This window comes from Theropithecus gelada, chromosome 17 (assembly GCF_003255815.1).
Source record: "Theropithecus gelada isolate Dixy chromosome 17, Tgel_1.0, whole genome shotgun sequence".
Lineage (NCBI taxonomy): Eukaryota > Metazoa > Chordata > Mammalia > Primates > Cercopithecidae > Theropithecus > Theropithecus gelada.
Genome location: NC_037685.1, coordinates 70,905,167 through 70,931,761, shown reverse-complemented (window position 1 = coordinate 70,931,761; position 26,595 = coordinate 70,905,167). Strand labels below are relative to the sequence as shown.

Below are 26,595 nucleotides of genomic sequence, written 5' to 3'. Positions count from 1 at the left end.
TCTTTTTGATATAACGACTTCTATTCCTTTGGGTAGATACCCAGTAGTGGGAGTGCTGGATTGAATGGTAGATCTTTTAGTTCTTTAAGAAATCTCCCTAGTGTTTTCCACAAAGGCTGTGCTAATCTACATTCCCACCAGCAGTATATAAGCATTCCCTTTCACCATATCCACATTAATATATTTTTTTTTTTTTTACTTTTTAATAATGGTCATTCTTACAGGAGTAAGGTGGTGTCTCGCTGTGGTTTTAATTTGCATTTCCTTGATCTCATTTGCCCACTTTTTGATGGGATTTTTTTTTCTTGCTGATTTGTTTGTGTTCCTTGTATGCTGGATATTAGTCCTTTTTCAGAGGCACAGTTTGCAAATATTTTCTCTATGGGTTGTGTGTCTCCTCTGATGGTTATTTCTTTGGCTATACAGAAGCATTTTAGTTTAATTAGGTCCCATTTATTTATTTTTATTTTTGTTGCACTTGGAAGCAATAAATCTTTAAAAAAAAATTTTCAAAAATTCACACAAGAGATTTTTAAATTGCCAAACAAAACAGAAGACCAATGATGTAAAACTTACACATTGGTGGGAGAAAGCTTAAAGGAAATTTTTTTCTCCCTTGAAATCAGGTCTTTAAGGAGTTTAAATTTAAGGCTAAAGATGCACTTTGCCATAGTTACAGTTGATGGTAAATTATTGCAAGTGAGTGCTACTTGAACTCAAGTCATTCGACAAACTGCCATTCTATGAGGTGCTTTCACACGCATCCATTAGATCAGCAACAAGGTAAGAACCATACTTCTAAAGCAAAGTGAAAATTATGGCAGTTTTTCAGATAAACAAACTTTGTGACTACAAAATCCTATAGCAGAATAACAGAAAGAAAATCTAAGGAAGAGAAATAGTTCATTAATATCCTTTTGTCACTTTAGTTTCATTTTGTAAAATTCATTCTAATGGTTAAACTTTGTAAGAGACAAGTCTACATTTCTTTTAAGTACCTCCAATGCATTCTTGCACTTACTTTATACTAACCATAATCTCCCTTAGGGAAGAGACCCTCTTTACTATGTCTTTCATATTTCCATATAAGCCTGTGGAGGCCAAACACTAGACTTAAGTGGGCTTTGTTATTTAGAGGGCCTAAAACAAGTAGTAGCAACCATTAGAAAAAAACAAAATACATTTTATGAACTTCATGTAAAACAATAATCACAACACAAAAATTCCTATAAGCTTTAAGCTGTGTAAAAAATCCAAGTTTATTCACACTCCACTTCCTTGGAAACCAGTCAGTACCAGTGAGTGAGTGGCAGATGCATCCTCAGAGTGATGTGACTGGGAGAAAGAGGTGTTAATATTATCACTGCTACTTATGCCAGGACTTGAGCTATTCATAGAAATCTTACATACTGACAGAAAGTTGAAGAAAATGTGAACTTTTGCCTTACAAATAAAGATTTCCCTCTTTCTTATTCTGTATGTTTGACTTTTCCCTCTATTTTTGTCATGATCTTAAACTCTCAAAAATCTTAACTAGAGTTGTAACCTGACCTTGGCCACAGGATACTTTGCTGAGTATCTACAGCAGGCATGCAAGTACTTGCTCAGGCAGGTAAGCTTTGTTTTAAACATGGCCACATGTTACTTCCAAATATCTATATCACGGATATGTGCCACTAACCTAAGCACGTTCGTGTGAATGAATGGATAAAAAAATCACTGGTTATAGTCAAAGCATACTCCCTCAGCGACAATGAGCAAACATCTTTGCTTGTTTTTAAATCCAAATACAAGGCTGCTAAAATGACATGTGAGAGTGTCTACTTCAAATAGATTAGACTCCCTATTTCAGGCACATATCTTCTTAACTGCTCTTTCACAATGTTTTAAGCATAATGGATATCAATAAAAACTGTTGATTATGGTCACTTACATTCAATTTATGTTCCTGCAACATAGTTATAACATAAAACATATACATGTACCACTATATATTTAATCAATTGTTTTGAAATACCAATGGACTAAACAGTAAGTCATTTCTTAACAAGCCTCTAGACAATAAACATGTTCCAACAGTACTATGAGGGAATGCTTTGGCATTAGTAATGCTATTTAATAGGGAATATGAACCAAAATAATTAATCTATAACTGGCTTCTGTGTGGAAGAATGGGATCCATAAGTACAGTATTAAAGATGTTTCCAAAAATAAAGAATTAACATTTTATTAAGCCCCAATAATATGTTAAATGAAAAATGCAAGCTACTCATCAGGGCTAGGCATGGTAACTCATGCCTGCAGTCCCAGCACTTTGGGAGGCTGAGGTGGGCGGATCACCTGAGGTCAGGAGTTTGAGACCAAGCTGGCCAATATGCAAAACCCCGTCTCTACTAAAAATACAAAAAATAGCTGGGCGTGGTGGCACACGCCTGTAATCGCAGCTACTTGGGAGGCTAAGGCAGGAGAATCGCTTGAGCTCAGGAGGTGGACATTGTAGTGAGCTGAGATTGCACCAGTGCACTCCAGCCTGGACCACAGAGTGAGACTCCATCTCAAAAACAAAAACAAAATTGTATGCACATCATGTGTACAGGTGTGTGTACACTTGTATTTTTAAAAGACTGAAACATTAAAACACTGAATGTTACCTACAGTTATGTTTAAACTTTCTTTATATTTCTATCTTCAAAATGAATATTTTGTAACATGTGAAAAAATAATCTAAAAACTGTACCATGTACTTTTACATGTCATCTTCATTTCATCCTAATAAGCCTAAGGTATATATTATTCCCATTTTACAGAAGATGAGTAAGACTGATGAGAAGGAGGAGGAAGGAAGAATATCGGATTTTATATATGAGGAAACTAAAATAAGGACAGATTAAATAAGGTGCCAAAGGTCCCACTGTTCTTAGAAGGGGCAGAGCTTAGACTCTCACCCAAGCAGTAACTCCAAAGGTCACACATATAACGACCACATCAAAGTGTTAATTTTGATTTTCATAGGTGATATTTTTACTTGAATTCTATAAAGTTAATTTTTTCAGAGAGGATGCTGTAGATCTTAGATTCTTCTGTAGGATCATAGATCTTAGGGAATCTACGATAAGCCGCTATTAACAGCTGTTTCTTAAGATCATGACCACACTGAAGCCTATCAGCACTAATGGCCCCAGTATCTTACAACCTATTTGAGGCCTTCTTCAAGTTTATATAAAGCATCCTTTCTTCCTAAATGTTTTGCTACATTGAAATTTTGCTAGCTAATTTTATATCCTTGTGACTCACATGCTTTAAGCTTTTCAAACCAGTGATTCTTACGTGTTACAGGTGGAGGAGGAAGGCATACATCTTTAAGAATATCATTGAGGTTACCATTTGTTTTTCAAAAAAAAAATAAACATATGGAAAATTACAGAAACTATAGATTAATAGAAGCCCACTCATGGGCTCCAATGTAATTTTAAACATAAGTAAAATTAGATATATTGTTTTATAAGTTAAGATTTTTTAAAAGACAGAAATTAGCATTATATGGTAAGGTTAAAATTTTTCTTTCATCAAAAACAAAAGCTAGTATCAAAAAAAAAAAAAAAAAGAAAAAGAAAAGAAAAAGAAAAGGACCAGCTAATGTCTTCGCCGCCCTATTTAAAAAAGAAAAAACTTCTAAAGAACTCAGAGTTTGTATGAAATACAAAAGGGAGTAGGAACAATAGTCATCACTTTTTGTTTTACAAACATTAAATGAGGGTATTTGCTGAGAAGCTTTAATGTGCAAGTATTAATGCTATCCAGTTCATCACATCAACAACCCAAAAGTATTTGTTGATTTTTTCTTTTCTTCATTTCCCTCACTTAATTTACTGAATTATCTCTATACCATTAAAATATATTCCAAATGCAAATGCTCCAAACCATCGTATGCTACTACTCTATAGCAAGCCACTTTTGCCAGGTTTACTCTAAGAGTCTCCTAAGTGGTCTCCTTTCTTCCAAATGTGCTCCTCCATACCCACATTCCATTCTCCATACAGCAGTTCCAATGATCTTTTTAAAATGCTTTCAAAAATGAAGATGTGAGACTAAATCTTCAATGACTTACTCTTGCACTCAAAAGCAAACTGCCTTTAAGGTATGTGGAAACAGAATCAACGATCAAAATCAACTCTATACTATAAATACATATGTGGAAAATAAAATTTAAAAAGAAAAAGAAGTTCCAAAAGCATCAAAAAAACCCTTCAATATCGGGGAATAAATCTAACAAAAGATGTGTAAGGCCTGAACACTATAAAAGGTTAGTGAGAGAAACTAAAGACCTAAGTAAATGGAGAGATACATGATGTTCATAAATTGAAAATCTTGGTATCATTAAGATACTAATTTCTCCTCAACTGATCTATAGATTTAATCAAAGCCTCAGAAAGCTTTTTTATTTTAAAAATGTATAAGTGGATTCTAAATAAAATAAAATCAATGGAATAATCTAAAATAAATCAATGGAAATCACAATCACCAAACAAATCCACATACATAGTCATGTGATTTATGACCATTTCCACTTCACTGCAGTGGGAATGGATGGCCTTTACAGTAAACGGTGCTGGATCAAGTGTATATCCATATGAAAATATGCACAATAGCGAAGATATGGAATCAACCTAAGTTGTCTTACATATATGTTATACATGTTATACACACACATCACACATATACACACACATATATATATACACATACATACTCATACACGCACACCATGGAATACTACTCAGCCATGAGAAACAATGAAATCATTTCTCTTGCAACAACATGAGTGGAACTTGAGGCCATTATCTTAGGTGAAATAAACAAAGTCAGCCATGAAAAAGAATGAAATCATTTCTCTTGCAACATCATGAGCGGAACTTGAGGCCATTATCTTAGGTGAAATAAACAAAGTCAAATATTGCATGTTCTTGTAAGCGGGAGCTAAATAATGTGTACACATGGACACAGAGTAAAATAATAGACACTGGAGATTCAGAAAGGTTGGGAGGGTGGGAGTGGGGGATGAGAAATTACCTACTGGGTGCAATGTACAGTACTCAGGTGATGGTTACACTAAAAGCCCAGACTTCACCACTACATAATATATAAATGTAACATGACTGCATTGGTATCTCATAAATTTATAAAAATTAAAAATAAAAGGAAAATGTTAAAAGGAACTATTATGTATGGAACATCCACCAAGAAGTAGGCACAGGCTTAGCAATTAGGCAGACGTGGATTTCTATTCACTGTTAGTGACTATGTGACCTAGGGTAGGTTTATCTAAGTTTACTGTATCATCATTCTTTGTTTTACATTTAGTAAAAACTCAATTACATAGTGACAACTTATTGAAAGTCATAATGATTGGAAAAGTTAGAATTGGAGTACAGCTCTATTAGACTCCAAAGCCCAGGATTTCTCCTTGAGCCATATATTGCCTTTCTAATGTGGAGCCATCAATTGCTTACCCGAGATAAATATTCCCAACAAACTCAGAATGAATCTTTAAGAAAGGCTATACTTGTATCACCGCACACAAACTACGTGCAACTGCACTACTGGTACTAAGACAACAAATTATTAAATATCAACTTAACTGGAAAAAAACAGAAGTCTCAGGTAACCTAAGAAATACATATGTAGCTAAGGACAAAGACGACTGAGAAGATTAGCTTCTAAGGCTCTTCTAGTTTTTCAATCTATCAAACATCTGCTGAAGACCTACTATGAGAACATGGTATTAGGTATCCAGTTATATTTTACCAGACATTACGACATGGATCAAGACCAAAGGCAAGAAAAATTGAAAGCAGAAATAAACCAATTTAAATAACGCATACACACACAAATTAAACTTGACCCCTACCTTCATACCATACTCAAACATTTGAGATGGATTGAAGGCCTAAATGTGGAAGCTAAAATAATCAAGCTTCTTAGAGAAAAATACAGAAGAATATCCTCATGACCTTGGGATAGGCAAAGATTTCTTAAACAGGACACAAAAGGAACTAATCATGAAATAAAAGCTTGTTATACAAGACTGAATTACAAATTGAGAATTTCTGTTGATCTAATACACAACTCACAGAGTGAAAAGACAGTTCAAAACGTAGAAAATATCTGTAATGCTTATTATTCCATAAAGGACTTGTATCCAAACACGTTTGAAAACTCTTACAAGTCAATGAGGAAAAGGTAACAACCTAAGGACTCTCTGCAACAGTCTTTTATTTATTTATTTATTTATTTATTTAATTTTTTGAGAGGGAGTCTCACTCTGTCGCCCAGGCTGGAGTGCAGTGGCGCGATCTCAGCTCACTGCAACCTCCACCTCCCGGGTTCACGCCATTCTCCTGCATCAAACAGCCGAGTAGCTGGGACCACAGGCGCCCGCCACCACGCCCGGCTAGCTTTTTGTATTTTTAGTAGAGACGGGGTTTCACCATGTCAGCCAGGATGGTCTCGATCTCCCCACCTCATGATCTGCCTGCCTCGGCCTCCCAAAGTGCTGGGATTACAGGCATGATCTGCAACAGTCTTTAAAAGACAACTTCGGCCGGGCGCGGTGGCTCAAGCCTGTAATCCCAGCACTTTGGGAGGCCGAGACGGGCGGATCACGAGGTCAGGAGATCGAGACCATCCTGGCTAACCCAGTGAAACCCCGTCTCTACTAAAAATACAAAAAACCAGCCAGGCGAGGTGGTGGGCGCCTGTAGTCCCAGCTACTCGGGAGGCTGAGGCAGGAGAATGGCGTAAACCCGGGAGGCGGAGCTTGCAGTGAGCTGAGATCCAGTCACTGCACTCCAGCCTGGGCGACAGAGCGAGACTCCGTCTCAAAAAAAAAAAAAAAAAAAAAGACAACTTCACAAGAAAGTACATCCAGCAGCCAATAAACATGAAAAACTGTTCAACACCATTAATCTTGAGAAAAATGCAAACTACATGCAAATGAAATACCACCACACACTTTCTATAACGACTAAAATTAAAAAGACTAACAACATCAAGTACTGGAGAGAATGTGGAACAACTGAAACTCCCACATTTCTGGTGAAGTGATCTAGGACAATTACTTTGGAAAAATACTTAGCAATATCTACTAAAGCTAATCAATCTTATAATCCAGATATTCCATTTCTGGGCATACATACAACAGAAATAAAAACTTTTATGTTCACCAACACATGTATAAGACTATTCATAACAGCTTTATTTACAATATCCAAGAACTAGAAATGTCCCAAATGTCCATCACTAATAGAATGAGTAAATTGTGGTGCATATATATAACAAAATCACTACACAACAATTAAAAAATGAACTACTGAACATGCAAAATATATGAATCTTACAGATATGTTAAATTAAATCAGGGCCAAAAATGTACACACTGTATGATCTATTTACATGAAGTTAATATCAGGGAAAACAAGAGATAGTAGTCAGACAGCAGTTTACACTGGGGTTAGATATTGACTAGGAAGGGGAATGAGGATGCCTTCTGAGGTGCTATACATGTTTTATGTCTTATCTGGGTGATAGTTAATGAGCACATGCAAATACAAACATTCAACTAACTGTATACTTTAGACGTGGGTACTATAGCTGCAGTTAAAAAGAAAGCTCAGCCGGGCACAGTGGCTCATGCCTGTAATCCCAGCACTTCGGGAGGCTGTGAGGGGGGATCGCGAGGTCAAGAGATGGAGACCATCCTGGCCAACATGGTGAAACCCCTTCTCTACTAAAAATACAAAAATTAGCTGGGCACGGTGGTGCATGCCTGTAGTCCCAGCTACGCAGGAGGCTGAGGCGGGAGAATCGCTTGAACCCCGAAGGCAGAGGAGGCAGTGAGCAGAGATTGTGTATGGTACTCGAGCCTGGTGACAGAGTGAGACTCTGTCTCAAAAAAAAAAAAAAAAAAAAAAGCAAGCTCATTTGTTCTTCTTCTTTATATTATTGTACATATTAAACATCAAGTCTTATTATGAAATACTTATTTCAAAATTTGAATATTCTTAAGTGACAAAGTTGAAGTATACAGAAACATTTCACATGTAAAAGCATTTAAAGGCCAGGCAAGTTGGCTTATGCCTGTAATACCATCACTTTGGGAGGGTGAGGTGGGTGGGTTGCTTGAGGCCAGGAACTCAAGATCAGCCTGGCCAACGTGGTGAAATGTTGTCTCTACTAAAAACACAAAAATTAGTTGGACATGGTGGTGGGTGCCTGTAGTCTCAGCTACTCAGGAGGCTGAGGCAGGAGAATCGCTTGAACCCAGGAGAAGGAGGTTGCAGTGAGCAGAGAGTGCACCACTGAGCTCCAGCCTGGACGACAGAGACAGACTCTGTCTCAATCAATTAATCAATCAATCAATTTAAAAAAAGCATTTAAGCTACTGAAAAATTCCTATTTCATATATCAAAACCTCTCTTTTTTTAAATGTGTAGCGCTATACCAAAAGTCCTCATTCTTCTTGTGACTACTCTTTATCCTTTCTGTAGTTTAGGTGCTCTTTTACTAGAGAAAAATAAAAAGGTTGCACCATAAAAATTCCAAAAGCTGTTCCTATGACTTCATCCCACTACCAACTTTAGTTTTATTCTTTCAGCTATCTTTCATTTAAAGTTCTCTAATTTTCTGTTGTGTAGTTTCTTAGAAGGCCCTTCACCCATTTGCTTTCAAAATATAAAGACAAACCAACCAAACACAGAGTCCTCATATTTTTAAAAGAATTTCCTCATTCTCTATCTATATTAAAATATATATATAAAGGATTATATATGTATATATTTAAAGAAGTGTGTGTGTATATATATATCTATTCCTTTTGCTCTAAATACATACATTCTAGTAACTGACAATATGTGGAATTTAAGTTTTTAAGTCAACAAAATTGTCCAAGATAAATTTAAGAGTACAAATTAATGTGTTTGAAATAATTTCAAATTACAGCTTATTTTACACACTTTTTTTTTAGTGTTAAAGCATTTCGGATAAAAAAAAAAATTCAGTTTTTTGTTTGTTTGTTTTCCTGGCACAACCATCTGTAAGGAATAATGTAAAACTCAAACTATTCAACCAGAACAGCACCTCTCAAACTTTAATGAGCATATGAACCTCCTGGGAATCTTATTAAAATGCATAATTCGATTCAGTAGGTCTGGAGTAGGGCCTGAGATATTTGCATGTCTAGTAAGTTCCCAGATGATGCCCAAGCTGCTAATCCACATACTATGCTATGAGTAGTAAAAAGAGATTCAAAGCAGTAACTATATCCTAGAATTTAAATGACTATTTATTTAAAGAATCATTTTAGGTTTTTTTTTTTTTTTTTCCCTCCAGAGGACGGGGCAAATCAATCCTGACTACTATTAATTTGATATGGGTTTCATTTAAGACAGGCTATATCCTTTCAATTAGAACTGTACTATTATTACAGTGAGAAATAATTTTAGAAAATGTCTAGCCTAAATTGATACAGCATTGTGTCTTTTGCAGTATAGACACATATTCTCTTTAAACTTCACTAGATTTGCAGTTATGAATATTTCTGGAGAGCTTGATAAGGAAGGGAGTATGCATACTTGAATACTCAAGTGCTTCAAACTGCTTTGTTAGGGAAAAGGTACGTCTTTCAATAAAATTATGTCCTTGAATTTTCTTTTTTTCATGCTGGATAAAGAATTAGTTCCCAAGTATGTCTTTTTAAAAGCACAAAAGCAATCATATTTTTTAAAATTCATCTCTGGCTATACCTTTATTTTAAAAGCTATTCTTCCTAACAATTATACTATCCACTTAAAATTATATTAACAAAAATTTCCACTTGGGTGCTTTGCTAATGAAGAACATTCTACAATAAATACTGTTTTCTTCACAGAGCTACAATGTTTTTAGAGGAAGCAAAATGGTTTACAAGAAGCAGAATAAGTAAAAGATATAACTAATATAAAATTATGGAACATTAAAATTTGATGAAAGGAAGATATTCTTGCAAAAACCCGGAAATGATTGTAGATACAAGCAACATATAAGTTGGAAAGAGAATCATAATACAGTTGCAATCTAACGTAAAAATAACTCTAAATATAGCCCAGTTCATATCTGAGAAAAACATCAAGGGTTCAATTCATAATAATGACAATGAAAACAACAATAATGATCAGAGCCCATTCACTCTATAAACTCACATAAGCTGCAATATTGATTGGTAATTAATATATTCAAATTACAATTACTTTCTTCCCTCATTTTCATCCTGTTCTGTTCAAAGTTTTAATTGGAAGATGTCATCCTTCAATTGCCTTTTACTATCCATTACAGATGACCCTTAAACAACACATGTTTAAACCACAAAGGTCCACATTTACATAGATTTTTTTCTCCCTCTGCTACTCTCTGAGACAGCAAGACCAATCCCTCTTCTTCCTCCTTCTCAGGCTACTCAATGTGAAGACAACGAGGATAAAGACCTTTATGATGATTCACTTCCATTTAATGAATAGTAGATATATTTTCTCTCCCTTATGATTTTCTTAATAACATTTTCTTTTCACTAGCTTACTTTATTGTAAGAATACAGTATATAAATACATACAACAAAAAAATGTGTTAATTGACTGCTTACATTACTAGCAAGTCTTCCAGTCAATAGTAAGCTAATGAGCAGTTTACATTTTGAGAGTCAAAAGTCATATGCAGATTTTTTTCAACTGCACAGGGGTCAGCATCCTAACTCCCATGTTGTTCAGGGGTCAACTGTATATTTTCCTGTTTTGTTGCAACTTTCATTTTAACTTTTACATGATTAATAAATAAGTTTACTATTAGGGCAATAAAACAAAATAAATGGATAACCACTTGGGAAAGAATAAGATCTTAACTTTTCAGTCTGAACAATAATAAACTTCAGTAGATTAAAAATTTGTTGCAAAAGTGAAACCAGGGCCAGGGCCAGGTGTGGTGGCTCACGTCTGTAATTCCTGCACTTTGGGAGGCTGAGGCAGGAGGATCACCTGAGGCCAGTAGTTGGAGACAAGCCTGGGCAACATAGTGAGACCATGTCTCTCCAAAAAAAAAAAAAAAAATTAAATTAGCTGGACATGGTGGCATGCACCTAAAGTCCCAGCTACTTGGAAGGCTGAGGCAGAAGGATGGCTTGAGCCCAGGAGTTTGAGGCTACAGTGAGCTATGATCCTGGGCAACAAGAGTAAGACCCTGTTGCTTAAAAAATAAATAAATAAAGTGAAAACATAGAAACACCTAAGAAAATATATCTAAATAAATATATTAAACAATCTATCACTTCCCCACTAATAGATGCTAACTTTATTACATATTAAATTCTAAATGTTTTTTCTTGTGGGAATACTTTCAAGCATGGAATGCTCCCAAGGGAAAAAAACTATATAAAAAAAAGTTATATCGAACTATAAAAAAATTAAAAGTTGATGTTTCAGAAAATACTACAGGCAAATTTTAAGGCAGATGATAATGTGGAGAAAATGTCTGTAATATATATGATGGAGTTAATATTCTTAAGGCACAAAGACTATCAGAAACAAATAAGACAACCCAACAGGAAAATGGCAAATGACTTGAACAAGCAATTCACAAACAGCCAAAACACATTATCTTAAAATGCGTATTCTCACTAGAATCTCAGAAATCCAAATGAGAAAAATAACAAAATGTCACTTTTGCTCATCGTGTTGGCAAATATATATTTTTTAATGTCCATTATCCAGTTTTAGCAAGGGTTGGCACTTTTTCTGTAGGAGGTAGGATGGTAGATTTGAGGAAATGGGTGAAAGTAAGTATGGTAAATGTGAGTGGCTGCCAAAGGACAATCAGTATTTGCTGGACCTCCTGGAGGGGCTTCCTGATGCTGGAGACCATTTTTAGTGACTCCTGTCTGTATGATGCAATTTCCTTTAGCAGCACTCAGGAAAAATTGAAAACTTGAATTCAAGGTGGTTTTGCAAAGTGAATGTGGTGAAATGGCAAGGGTGCAAGAGATTTAAAGCTAATGGCAAGATAGTGATGGAATATAGGCCAGCAGAAAATGAACTGAACCATTCATGTTACCAGTATTTATTGAGCACCTCATGAGCTGGCATATAAGAAAATTAATTACATTTGTATATTGATCTTTTCACCAATGACTTCACTAGAATTCATTTTCTGGTGTACAACTTTTTAGTTGATTCTCCTAGGCCCTCAAAATAGACTATCATAACATCCATAAATAATCTAACGTCTCCTCCTTTAAAATATTTACAATTCATTTCTTTATCTGGTTTTTCTGCCATGGTTATTATTTAAAAGTATTGGCAAGCATTCTTGTTCTTCACTTAAATAGAAGAATCACAAGTGTGTCAATATTAATTATGATGTTGGCTGTTAGTTTTATCTCTCTTTATACGGTTAAGGAAGTATTCTTCAATGACTTACTAAGATTTTCCCTAAACAATGTGATCAAATATGAGAATATAAAATTTATTTTATATACTCATTTAGTATATTTCCTAACACTGAAACATTCTTATATTCATGTAATAAATCATTCTTGGTTTTAATATATAAATGCTGAATTTTGAAGTTTTAAAACTTAAAAGGTGACTAACACATGGTTTTCACTACTGACTATCTTTAAAAGGTTTTATGTCAGTGTTATACTATCTAAAACAAACTGAGAAGCTTTTCATATTTTTTCATGTTCTGGAGAATTATCTGTTCCTCCTAAGTATGAATGAAGTCCTCTATATAATCTGAACGAGGCCTGGCAACACGTTCTTTAATAACTTTTCTTTCTTCCTTAGGTATATTCACACTTTCCACTTCCTTTTGACTCACATTTTACCAATTTATGTGACCTTGAAAAGCATTCACCCTATTCAGATTTTCAGATGATTAGCATAAAACTGCATATGTGTACTCTCTAAGTTTTAATTCTCATCTGTGGATTGTCTCTAATTTCTAAAAACTTCTAATTTTCTTTTTTTCTTGATTAAACTTGTTAGAAGTTTGTCAATTTTGTTTATCTTTTCAACAAATAATTCTGCTTTTGTTTTCTAATTTGTCACAGAAATTTAATTCCATCCTTTCTATTTATCTTTATTTTATTGTTCTGTTTCAAATTTCTTAATACAAATGCCTAATGCATCTATTTTCAGTCTTAAGGCCCGTATGTTTTCCAATTGGTAAAGCTGGAAATATGCTTACCCATGAGCTTTTCTACATACTGCAATCTGGTTCCTATCTCCACCACAGGACTAAAATTGTCCAGTCAGGTCACCTATCACGTATATATTGCCAAAGATAACAGGTCTCCTACTAGAACTCTTTAAAAGCATCTGTCATTATTAACCATGCCCTCCTTCTAGAAACTCTCTTCTCTTAGCTTTTCTGATAAAACCTTATCCTAATTTTCGTCCTGCCTCTCTGGCCATCCTCTCTTAGCATCATACTGTTGACTTTTTTCCTTCTTTTAAATGTCAGCATTTCCCAAGACTGTGTCCTGGTAGCTCCACTCTTACAAAAAAAAATTCTTCCTAGTGACTTCACCCAAACCCATGAATTCAACTATCTCTTATATGTCAAACTCTCTGAATCCAAATGTATCGCTCCCCTTTAGATAAGACCAATTCCAGAGGGATGTCTCATAGGCACCTCAAACTCAACTTATCTAACTTAGACGAAACCATCTTTATCTCCCAAATTGTTCCCTCTTTCTGCATTCTAGATATTTGTGGTTAGCCTAGGAATTATTCTAGATGACTCCCTCTCACTTACCCACATTCAGTCAGTCATCAAGTTTTGAAGATTTTATCTTTACCCTTCAAGAATCTGTCCCCTCTTCCCTATTCCCAGAGTCTTTCCCTTAGATCATGTGTGAATAAAAACAACTGCAATACTCCTTTAATTTTCCTATCTCCAACCCAGCCTCCCCACTTACATATATAAAACGCATCACTTTACTAGTGGTATTTCTTAATAAACGAAAAATGTGTTTATAGGTAACTCATACTCATGTTCTAGCATATTCTATTTGTTACTTCTATTTAAGATGACCCCATCCACTCCTTTCTTCACCTATCTAAAGCCTACCTGTCCTTCAAAGTTCAACTCTCTTACGTCTCTCTGTGGAAAGCTTCCTCTCTGTAGAAGAGCACATATAGGTGGCTAAATATACTCCTCCCTTGGTGCTAGCATATACCCTGGGCACATGTCTTTCATAAATCATAGGATTCTATAATAACCAGACTTATTTGGTCATTTTCCACTAAAGGAGAAGCAACCTTAAGGAGGTCAACAGACCTTGAGTGTTCATCCTTGTACTCTCAACATCTAGCACATATTTGTTCATGTTTAATGTTTGGGTATCATGTATAAATTATTTTAGAAGAGTTCTGTCTAAATAAGAACCATAAAAACAAATATAACCAGAAATGATTGTTAGTAAACTGGTGATGCAAACAGAAATACACAAGGCAAGAAAAATTAAGGTAGACATTCCAGCTCCACAAATTCATGTTGCTTTTCCAAATGAATCTGAGTCATGCATGTGGGTCAGGAAGTAGACTTAGGAAAGTGAAGATTGAACTTAGGAAAGTAAAGATTGACCAGGTATTCTGAACTAAATTGCTACTGACTATTTTATACCATATTACAAAACCCGGGCCTAATATAGCTAGCCTATTAGATAGAGTAGTACAATTAAAAAGCCAGCATGGTGACTGTGACACATCCTTGAAAAACTCATGTCCTCAATAACGAAACAAAAATAAAGAAGAATTTGATCATTGTAAATATATTCCTTAAGGTCCTACCAAAATACCCTGCTCAATTTAAGATATTAGATCTTACAGACTTTGTTCAGGTTTTTGTTGTTTATTTGTTTTTTTGTGGGATGTGTTTTTTTGTTTGTTTTCATAAATAATTATATAACTCAGAGGAGCATAAATTTCATAAGGGCAAAACTGTAACATCAGGGGTAGAAATACAAGCTGTTTGGAAAAAACATTTTGTAAGAGTTCTGGTTTTCCAATCTATATGTCATCTTAGCCCCCGGCTAAATATAGTAAATTTGCTTTAATTATACAACTTCTGTGACAGAAAAAATGGTAGTAAAATTGGAGCCTGAGACGCTATCTCTAATTATAACTCGATGTTATACTGTTTCTGGAATGAAGACTATAAACTTAGGTACAATCAGTCATCTCAAAATGAAAGTTGTTGGTGACAGGAAGAACTCAAAGGAACACAGAATGTAATGGGAAAAGTTATAAATCAATAATAAAATCATTAAAACATCTTTAATGTGAAAGATTCACATTCACATAATTTAATAATTACATTTTTCAAACATACCTTGTCCATTAATTTACTTGCATGAAGACTCAAGCTATTGAAGAATATTTTTTTGCTTAGCAAATGCATTTCTTCAATGGTAGTCAACAATGTAGTTGCACTATTTCCAACAATGCCACTAAAAGCAAAGGATATTTCAGGTTGCAAAACAGAAACTGAAACAAAACAGTTCTTTGAGTAGAATGCTTTAAAAAGACCTAGATTTAAATAAAAGTTTTTATGTAAAATATAACCTGTGAATTACAAATACTCTAGTTTCATATTTTAAAAATCAGGATTTTTGTTTTTCTTTTGAGTTAGGTGACGAAAAAATAAAAACAAACTACTATGTTTTCAATATTTCACAATCTCTTTTAGCAAAACTGTGGGTCAGAACAAATATTTGTAATATATAAAACCCTATCTCTATTTTTCCTCTATTAGAGTAAATATATGTCTCGATTATCTAAGACAGTTAAATTTTAAGAAGAGCATTGAATCAACAGCTCTATTGATAAAATATTTAAATTGCATAAATACTGAGTTATTCTTTTAATTAAAACTGTCATACTATATCAATAACACACCTATAAATTAGAGTTTCTCAATTTTTATACAGCTGCCTACAGAGCAGTATATTTAGACTAACTGAAAAGTCTGATAAGTCTGAAAAGTATGATAATATTTTGAAATAACTAATTACATTAGTACATTCCATAATCCTCAATTTGCTATTGTATAAGGATATTTCTTAGACCCATTCAAGGAGGTTTCCCATTTTTGCCAAGATCTAAGACAAGTATGTATATAAAATAATTCCCAATTTTTTTCTCCTAATTCACACACTAAAAATGATTTTAACAACTTTCTAGGGGAAAAGCTTCTTAAGGATATGAAAATATGCTGTAATCCAGTAGGGAAATTTCTAAAGGTATCACAACATCTTCCATGCCTAAAACATTTTAGATTGCTAAAGATGAATATAATGGCATTAAATACTACCAAACAGTAAGCTAAAACACAGCAAATTTACTGATAAATCAAACCACATATGATATATTATAAAAGCAAATATTAATCTCTGCAAATGTAATATTTCAGTACAATTCTGAAACCAAAATAAATTAGATAAATTCTTACATAGTTCATGAAAAAAAGCAAATTATTAGTAAAATACATATATAGAGCAAACAGCAAAATACTAGCAAATTGCTAAACCAATAGCCATAATACTTATATTTTAAAGAAACAACAAGTATTTCAGTTAAAAATATTGTAAACCAAATACTAAAATAAACTGGATGGAATTCCCACACATGCCTGCACATGCAATAAAAACAAGTATTTCTCTGAACAAAAGTGTACATCAAGCAACAGAGGAAGCAAATTAAATGAAAACAAATAGAAGCAATTTAATGAAACATTTAGAGAGAGCTCAACATACATTTACATTTTTTTTTTAAATTTGTAGTTATCAGCTGTACTTTGCAGTTACTCAGATCTAGAATTTACTAATGTTTATTGAGCACTCACTATGTTCCAGTAACTGGTCCAGATAATTGTAGACATTTCTTCTGACATTTCATTCCATATTTCTATCCAACATGCTTATACTATTACTTGATTTTTCAGTTTTAGGTATTATCTACAAATTCCCTGATGTAGAAGATGAGAGTTAAACTCTCTTATACAGTTCTCCTCCTCCACCACAACACACCCAAACTTCACCTTCCCCAGGCTTCCTAATACAGCCACGGGCACAGAGTTCTGGTAAATGACTATTCAATGTTTACATCATTACACTCATGTAAATACTATTCAGAGCTGACCAAAGAATCAGGGATACCCGAAACAAGCCAATGAACAGGCTAGTGAAGAAGACAAACCCCAGTGTGACAGCCAAGCAGCTTACAGTAGGTCTAAAGGGCAACACATCTAGACTGGCGGGGAATGAGGGCTCCAAGAAGGGTATCAGATAGGGGCAGGAGAGAGGCCGATTACCTGGTGGACTATATGGTGAGACAATGCAGTGTTGAGTTCTCTTAAATAACTTGGATCCGAAATAGTGATAAGGGCATAGGAAAGTAAAGTACAAAATCAAAGTGTTTATTAATTCCAGGGAGAAAAGTTTTAGAGGAAAAGATATATAATCCAAGCATGCTCGAGTCCCTGTTTTTTGGATTCTATATCTTCCTTTTGTTGGGAGTTTTAATGTATAAGAGGTGAATTTTTTGAGATCTTGCATGCGTCTTGTTTTTTTCCCAATTTCACTGCTATTCCTTGCCAGTTTTGTGGTTTCTCCTCTTCTTGACCTCAAAATATTGGAGCTTCCCAGGACTCAGTCTTTAGCCCCATTCTTTATCTATACTCATTTCTCAAGTGACCTTACCTACTCCCATGGCATCAAATGTCATCTATTTTCTGAAAACTAAGACATTTATAGCTTCAGCCCTGATTTCTCTCTGTATTATTTGCTCACTCAAAATCTCCTACTCTATGTTCACACATACATCAAATCTGACAAGGCCAAAACTGAACGGAATTCTTCATTACCCACCACTCCCATCCACCAGTTCCTTTCCAGCATTCCCCATCTCAGCAAACAAAACCATTCACCCAGCTGTTCAAACCAAAAGCCAAGAATTCATCCTTGACTCCTCACACCTCACGCTATCTAGTATGTATACATGTCCTATTGGCTGTGACATAAACTATCTCCAAAATCAACTACTGTCACCCTAGTCTAAACTCATCATCATCTCTTCTCAGGACCACAAACTGCTTTCTAAATATCTTCCTTATGTTCCCTTTTGTCTCACTACGCTACATGATTCGCAGAGTATTCAGAGTAACCTTGTAACACGAACCTGCTCAGGTCACTCAAAACCCTCACATTTTTCCCAATCTTATTCACTCAGTATGAAATCTAAATATCCACTATGGCCTTCAAAATCCTATACGAGCTGGCCTCTCTCTACCTTTCTTATTGCATCCCCCCCTACTCCTTCCAATTCACTACACTCCAATTCCTGGTCGTCTTTCTAGTCCTCCAAAATGCAAGCTTTTCCTAGCTTCAGTACCAGAGTGTATTTTTGTCCTGGACATTCTTCCCCAAGATCTTTTCATGCCCAACTCCTTCATATTATTCACATCTGTATTCAAATACCACCTCTACTGAATGGCCTCAAAAACAGTCACACACACATATATCTAGTCATATATGGTCACTCCCTATACTTTCTATTTCCTTTCTCCTGCTTTATCTTCAGTACCCTTATAACTACCAAAAATTATTATTTTATACTTGCTTATCTCCCCTACTAGAATGTAAGTTTAAGTTCTGTTTTGTTAATTACTGTTTCCTTATTACCTAGAAGAATGGCAAGTATACAGTCAACTTTTTAATTGAATGAGGAAATGTGTGAACAAGTAGAAAAAGTACATGCAAAAAGTCAATCAAAAAAAGATTTTGTCATCTTCAATATCATCTTCAAAGACAGAAAAATTACAATTATCAGAGCCTAAAAAACTTATTATCATCTTCAGAATCTGAATTATTTTTTTCTAACATTTTCTGCATTAGAAACTAACATATCAATATCTTTAAATAATAAATTTCATTTAGTCCCATCATGGACATTATTAAATAAACAATTTTAAAAATTATTTTACCAGCATCTTTTTATAACACAGCACTTGTTATGTCCAGCTTTCAGCTGTCCTTGTGTTTTCTAAGTATTTATTATTCTCTTATTATAGGATGCTATAATATTACAACTGAAACTAATTCATTGCTTTTGAATTACGGGAACGATGACAATAAGTTTATATCTAAAATATTAAGGGACTAATCCAAATCCTATCTCTGATCAGTTTTGTAGACTACAGCTTGTTAGTTTTGTTTGAAAATCTACTAGTAAGATGTAAAATCCCCTTCTTAGCTGTTTGTTAAGTTCTGGGTGGCTACTGTCTGTCACTAAGGGGTAGGTGATAACCTTACCACAGTTTTTTGGTACTCTGTAAACTAGTGCTCCTTCAACCTTTCCTGGTAATGTTAGTTATATTCTTCTTAGATTTTTAACAGTTGGCCTACTATTCCTGATACTGGCATACTGTATAACAAGTAATTTTTTTTTGAGACGGAGTCTGGCTTTGTCGACCAAACTGGAGTGCAATGGCCGATCTCAGCTCACTGCAAGCTCCGCCTCCCAGGTTTACGCCATTCTCCTGTCTCAGCCTCCCGAGTAGCTGGGACTACAGGCGCCTGCCACCTCGCCCGGCTAGTTTTTTGTATTTTTTTAGTAGAGACGGGGTTTCACCATGTTAGCCAGGCTGGTCTCGACCTCCTGACCTCATGATCCGCCCGTCTCGGCCTCCCAAAGTGCTGGGATTACAGGCCTGAGCCACCGCGCCCAGCCAAGTAATTTTTTAATAATTATTTAATGGAAAAATATAAAAACTATCAAAAATATGGCTTGGAAAGACATTGTTTTAACATAACTACACATGTAACAGTCTTATAGTGACAGTTATAATAAAACTCAAGGGTATACCACCAACAGACAAATGTAAAGCAAAAATGAATGCATATTTTGGAGTCAAAGATTACATTTTATATAAGACGAGTGGTTCCTAATCAGATAAAGTTGCTGGTATGTAGCGAAGATAAAGCTATGGTTCTATTTTATCACTTATAGTAAACTAAATGCTAAAGAATTTAAGTTATTTACATCCAGAATAGAACATTTAATTCACTATGCTCTATTGTGCGTATATGGTATAGTTGCGTTAGTTGCCTTGGATGTCTTTTACTAATGCAGGAAGACTCGATAAAGACTTACGTTATAGACTTATATTGTTATATAAGTTGTGTGTGTGTGTGTGTGCGCGCGCGCGCATGTGTAGTTAAGCTTGGAGAAAAAAGGAGAAAGGAAATAATAGACCTTAAGGCACAGCATGTATAATATGCATATAATGATTTACATGGTGTGGAGGTTCTACTAGTTATGCTTAGTCTATACTTAGTGTATAATTACCATACACAATATATAAAAAAAAAATCTTACACTGTGCTCTAACTGAAAGAAACAGCACATTGGATTTAGCAAGCACATTTTGCCATTCCACTTACCTGATTGTATGGTGATAAAATTTGAGGAGATTAGAAATTTTATATAATAAAACTGCCCCAGGTTCAGCAACTATTACTTGCTCAATTCGAACCTATTAAAATACATGAGAGGAAAGTAAACATTTCTTAAAAGTATAACTTTTTTCATTAATAACATACGGTATGAATAGAATAACAAAGACAAACTTTTATTATTGCAGAGATCACAAAATGCCTCCTAAATAATTTCTGAGTAGTAAGTCATACAAGATGGTAAAGTAACAAACATTTTAACATAGATATACTCTACAAAAAAACCGACCCATTATTTGCAGAATTTGGTTCAAGCCAGTTGTTACCAGAAATATCAATACATTGAGATCATTTGAGATTTATCACCAGTATATAATGGAATTTGGTTCAATACTAAATTGTAAAGGCAACTGCTACATCCGTAAAACAGATTATCAATGAAAACATACTGCTTTATTGCCAAATATTCAAGAAAAAAAATTCCAGTCTATAAATTATTATATCAAGTTTGTCTATTAATCAAAGGATAGAAAAGTAGACAAATCTTGAATTAGCACCAACATATTTGCCAAATTAAAAGATTACCAGAGCAAAATCAGATCTAGTTCAAGATTAACTTGATCTGCCTCAAGATTTAGCAAATATGAATCTTTTCTAATTAAATTTCATCCTTCACTGATCTTTCTTTTATTAATGAATACAATCTAAACTACACTGATAAATGCTTACTTAAATATTGTATCTGCCCTTAAGCTATTGCTTACATTATATCTTCTTGCTTTCCTAACTAGTTTCTAAATACAAATACAGTATAGACATTATGTCTTCTTCTGCCTATTTTACATCTCTGTAGCATCTGGTAGAACAGTATACACACAACAGATGTTTAATAAATGCTTTTAAAAGTTGAACTTTCTCTGTATTTAGATTTTGGCATATGTCATAAAACAACTATGATTTGCTAAAATGAGATTTTATATCTGCATACAAAAGCCTCTTAGATTATAGCAATCAATTTACATTTACATTAATATGTTTATGAAATTGGTTCATCTGTTGGTATAGGTGATAGACTATCTAACTACCACATACCATGGATCATGAATGGCATTTGAATTTAAAAAATATATTTTTCCATATTATAATTTATTTTTAAACCAAGACCTTAACAGTGACTTAAATTATATGTTATATCAATAAAAGTGATATTTTCTTAATTTTAATATAATTATTACAGAAAAATATAAAAAATGTTAATTGTAGGCAAACAGCTCTTTACTAGCAGATTTTAAACACCATCTCAGCTATATGGCCACCTGCCTTCCAGAATTTTGAGGCATCAAGAAAATTTTCTTAGTTCTAACTCCCTTAAGAAAGAGAGAAAAGAGGGGAGAGAGAGAGAGAGAGAGGGAGAAAGAGAGAGAGAAAGAAAGAAAGAAAGAAAGAAAGAAAGAGAGAGAGAGAGAGAGAGAGAGAAAGAAAGAAAGAAAGAAAGAAAGAAAGAAAGAAAGAAAGAAAGATAAAAGAGGGAAGGGAGGGAGGAAGGAAAAAAAAACAATTTCCATCTCTCTCGAATACAAAGGTTTTGAGGGAAAGTGGCAATAAACAATACAACAGCTACAATACAAAATACAACAGAGAAAGGCTGGAAAATCAGAAGACTGACAAATAATACACCAAGAATGCTTTGTTTGCCACACAGAAAGAAACACTCTGTCTTATGAGGGCTATATAAGAGGCTAACCATTTTCAGCAAAACCCAACAGTCACAGGAGAAACAACAAAAGACAAGAGAAACAAAAAGTGAAAAAGGTCAAAGAGACCAAAGAAGTGGTGGTAGCAGCAACTGGGCTGGAAATTATCACTGTGATGACAGTCGAGGGAAAAATCATTAGCAGAGCTGGAAAGCAGCAATGGGAATAATGGCTCAGATATAAAGTATGTTGGAACAGATCCTGGCACATCATAAGCACTCAATAAATCCTAACTGCATTGTGAGAAGCAGCATCAACCATAAAGGCAGATATTAAAAGTAGCAAAATGGGCTTCAGGCACCCTGACAGCAGAGAAGGTAGGGAAGAGCTAAAAGAACAGTGGCTCTCCTCTCCAAGGCCAGAGAGAAAAAGTGAGAGCAAGAGAAAGAGAGTGGGTTTGTGTTCATGAAGGGGACATAGGAAGAAGGGAGGACTAAAAAAGATGATGATGAACTTCCTTTACCTTAGTATCACAGACAGCTGCTCAGGGTAGACATCTGTTCCTATGTATACCTCAATCTGAGGGCCCAATGACTATGTTGTGTACAATATTCAGCTTTATTTTTCATGCCATTGATCTTTTACATTATGCCTGCCTTCACAGAACCCGCCATAATCTAAGGTCTGTAGCATACACTACCCTAAAGTTTTTATTAAAAGAGAAAATTCAAATGATAGCTGGTAATCTATCAGCAATCTAAAACATTCACATAAAAGAAGGATTTTATACCCATGGGCTTGAAAAAAAATTTTAATATATTAGTTCTGATCTTTCTAGCTACAATTTTGGAGTAAAGACATGTACAAAGTAATAGGGTTGATGCTGATGAGCCATGGATGGTATCCTCTACACAACATATGTAATCTTAAACTTAGAGCACCAATTCTTTAAACTGGCAATAGATTTACAGATCTTATCTTACTGCATACATTTACAAATATTTAATCTACCACCTATGATGTTTCACTTTACTAAGACAAAGAAAAGATTAAACAAGGTAGAATAAATCAAATATATAGTTTCTCAAGGATTATCTCCCATTACCACTATAACCTTTTCTTTATGCTTCTAAAAATCAAAATCTCTTACTCTAAAAAAAAACCATTTCTACAAAGAAGAATAATGGACAGAAAAGTAGCCATAACATCCAATATCATATGTCATTAGAAAAAGTTTAGTTGCTTATCAATTAGGAAGAAGAAATTTTGTATGAGTGAGATTATAAAAGCAGATTGATCACTAGAAAAATTCAGAATTATAATTGCAAAAGGAAATATTAAAAGTCAAAATATTTTTCCTCATCTAACAACTATATCACTGAAAATATAACCACCAAATAAAGTCATACAGAAAAAAAATTCCTAAAATAATGTAACACTGTCTATCAGTATAAAAGGAAGGGAAGTATGAAATTGCTAGATTATATATCACTATCAAGCTAATTTGATATGTAACTATTGTGAACACCTGCTAAATATTCTCTGGAGTATGCAATACATATTATCATCATATGGAAAGATTTCAAGTTTCTGTCATTTCAGAAAAGGAATTTTTCTTCATTTTACGACAAAAAGATACTTGTCTGCTTACTAGTGTCTTCTTTCCCTTTGGCATCTTATATTTAAATTTGCCAGCAGATCACAGTAAGGTCCTACAATTGTCATAAACATCTTTCTGAGCATGTACATTTAAGGAAGATGAAATGAGAATTTCTAAGTACATTTTAAAACAAAGGCAGATTTCAGTATATAACGTCTTTATCTAACTGGTGGGTATTAGTTTAAACATTTTTGATATAATAATTCTTACTCAAACCAGGACAGGAAACTGAAGAGTCCATTATAACCCTTAGATTCTAAAATTATAATATTTACACAATTACTTTTTAAAAAGAAAAGGAAAAGCATACACCTACTATGTAGCCACAAAAATTATAAATTAATTTTTTTTTAAAAAGAAAGAACAGCTGTAAAAAAGAAACATAATTACATAAGCAAGGAAGGGGGGAAGGTAAGGCAGATAAAGTAAAATTTATCTTTTACCTAGTCACTTTATGACTATATGAAGTTATAAAAAGGTATAAAAGCATAGCAAAATAAATCTCATTTTATTCCTCCTCTTCTTCTATGTTTCCAGTAACTGCCAGTATACAAAATAAACAATATTTATAAGAGTTATATATGTCTACATCAAACTATGACAAGTAAATATTTCATTTGGGAGAAATAAGTAAAATAATTTCAAGATACTTTGCCATTTATTTTCTGAATATACAGTTACATCCTATGAGATCAAGTTAGAGTAACAGTTAAATTTGTCAATATAATCAGTTGTCACAAAGTGTGTCATCTGAGATTTCCTTGCCTGGAACATATACCAAAAAAAAAAAAAAACCTTAGAAATAAAATAAATTAATTTTAAAGTTCATTTCTTGAAAAAATTAATTAAACTTCTGGATTTCAATTTCCATGTACGAAATTGAAGTCAATCAAGGAAGTTGGTTTACAAGGAAAAGTAAACCAACAATTGCCAAGTATTCTCTAAATATTAATAAAGGAAAACAAAGGTATTTACCATCTGCTAAATACTTAGTGTCATAAACTATGTACTTCATCTACACAGTCATCCTCACAACAACCCTGGATGATAGATGTTTTAACATACAGGTTCCACGGGAGGATAATTCAGGCGCAGAAGAGTTAAGCAGATAGAATAAGTAAACACAATTAAGTGGCAATATGGGAATTCTAACTCAAATTTGATTCCAAATTCTGTTCCTTGTACTATAAATAGTATTGCTAATACTAATACATATTATTTTATCCTTGGATTAATCATTATTTATTGCTATAAGCAAAAACTCTTCTATGTTTGAAGCAATCAAGTAAACAAAATATTCTTAGTAAATCTCTCTGTTAAGAGTTCATAGATTTGCTATTTAAATTTAATAGATTTTTTTCTCAATCAAATAAGAAAAATTACTACAGGAAATATAATCTGTAAAAGATACGTCAATATATGCAAACTACAAATATTACCAATTTTCTTTCTCAGAGAGAAAACCGGCAATTATTATTTTAAAATGTTTCTTATTAGTCTACATTAGTGTGCTAATTTGAAAAAATTATAGATTGTATTTGAGTTGGTATCAGTTTCTTAAGTTCCTACAAATAAGGTAATAATTTAACCAGGTACCATATAGCATATGTAAAAACAAAATATTTTACCTTTAGAGGCCTGCACACACCTTCAGTGATATGCCCAACAACTTCTTGAATATTTTCTTCAATACCTAAAATTAATTACTACATAATTAATATTTGTTTCCATATTATACCTTGCTTCATATAAGTTCAAAAAACAAATAATATATAATACATATAATTAATGGCACTAATAACTTTTAAAATAACCATAACAGGGCCGGGCGTGGTGGCTCACGCGTGTAATCCCAGCACTTTGGGAGGCCAAGTTGGGTGGATCACAAGATCAGGAGATCGAGACCATGCTGGCTAACACTGTGAAACCCCGTCTCTACTACAAATACAAAAAAGTAGCCAGGCGTGGTGGTGGGCGCCTGTAGTCCCAGCTACTCGGGAGGCTGAGGCAGGAGAATGGTGTGAACCTGGGAGGCAGAGCTCACAGTGAGCCGAGCTTGCGCCACTGTACTCCAGCCTGGGCGACAGAGTGAGACTCTGTCTCAAAAAAAAAAAAAAATTAACCATAACAATATTTTAGTAAGTTTGATATCTCTTGGGACATTACTAATTGTGTTAACATATTACTAATTGTGATAATACCTAATATGCATCTAGAAAGCCTTAATTCATTTGATTTTGAGTTAATAAAATGAATATTTCTTTGTGAAAAAGATTAAATTTATAAGACAGAGGAAAAAAAAGTCTGAAATGTATTCATTGAATGAAGTGATGCCAAGATGTATTAGCATTTATTTTACAAACATCTTGTTCCAGGCAGTACTGCTTAGCACATACACTGAGGGTATAAAGTTGAAAAATACACCTTGAAATCTTACAGAAAAACTAGTATTTTCCAAACACCAACTATTTATCAAGCTCTGTACTGGGTATTTGACATTTACTGCTTGTAACCACCTTCATTTTTACAGATGGAAAAACTGAGGCCCAGAAGATTGAAGTCATTCCTATAGAATAACCTACTTCATCTAACTACAATCTATTTTCTTCCTTAACACTGCCTTATATATACTTTTCTAAAACATCTTTAAGGAAACACATTTATTTAAACGGGGTAATGAGAATAATAACAGAAAGAGAACC

The 26,595-nt window shown here is 34.0% G+C and overlaps 1 protein-coding gene across 2 annotated transcripts in view; it reads right to left on the bottom strand.

Moving 5' to 3' along the window:
• Positions 1-26,595, bottom strand: part of COG6 (component of oligomeric golgi complex 6) — a 102,574-nt gene that overhangs the window by 41,443 nt on the left and 34,536 nt on the right. For both annotated transcript variants that reach the window (XM_025364607.1, XM_025364606.1), the window contains 3 exons: positions 25,522-25,586; positions 20,528-20,619; positions 15,418-15,535 (listed from right to left, as the gene is read on the bottom strand). In XM_025364607.1, the coding sequence (XP_025220392.1) occupies positions 15,418-15,535; positions 20,528-20,619; positions 25,522-25,586 (275 nt within the window). The remainder of the gene's footprint in view (positions 1-15,417; positions 15,536-20,527; positions 20,620-25,521; positions 25,587-26,595) is intronic.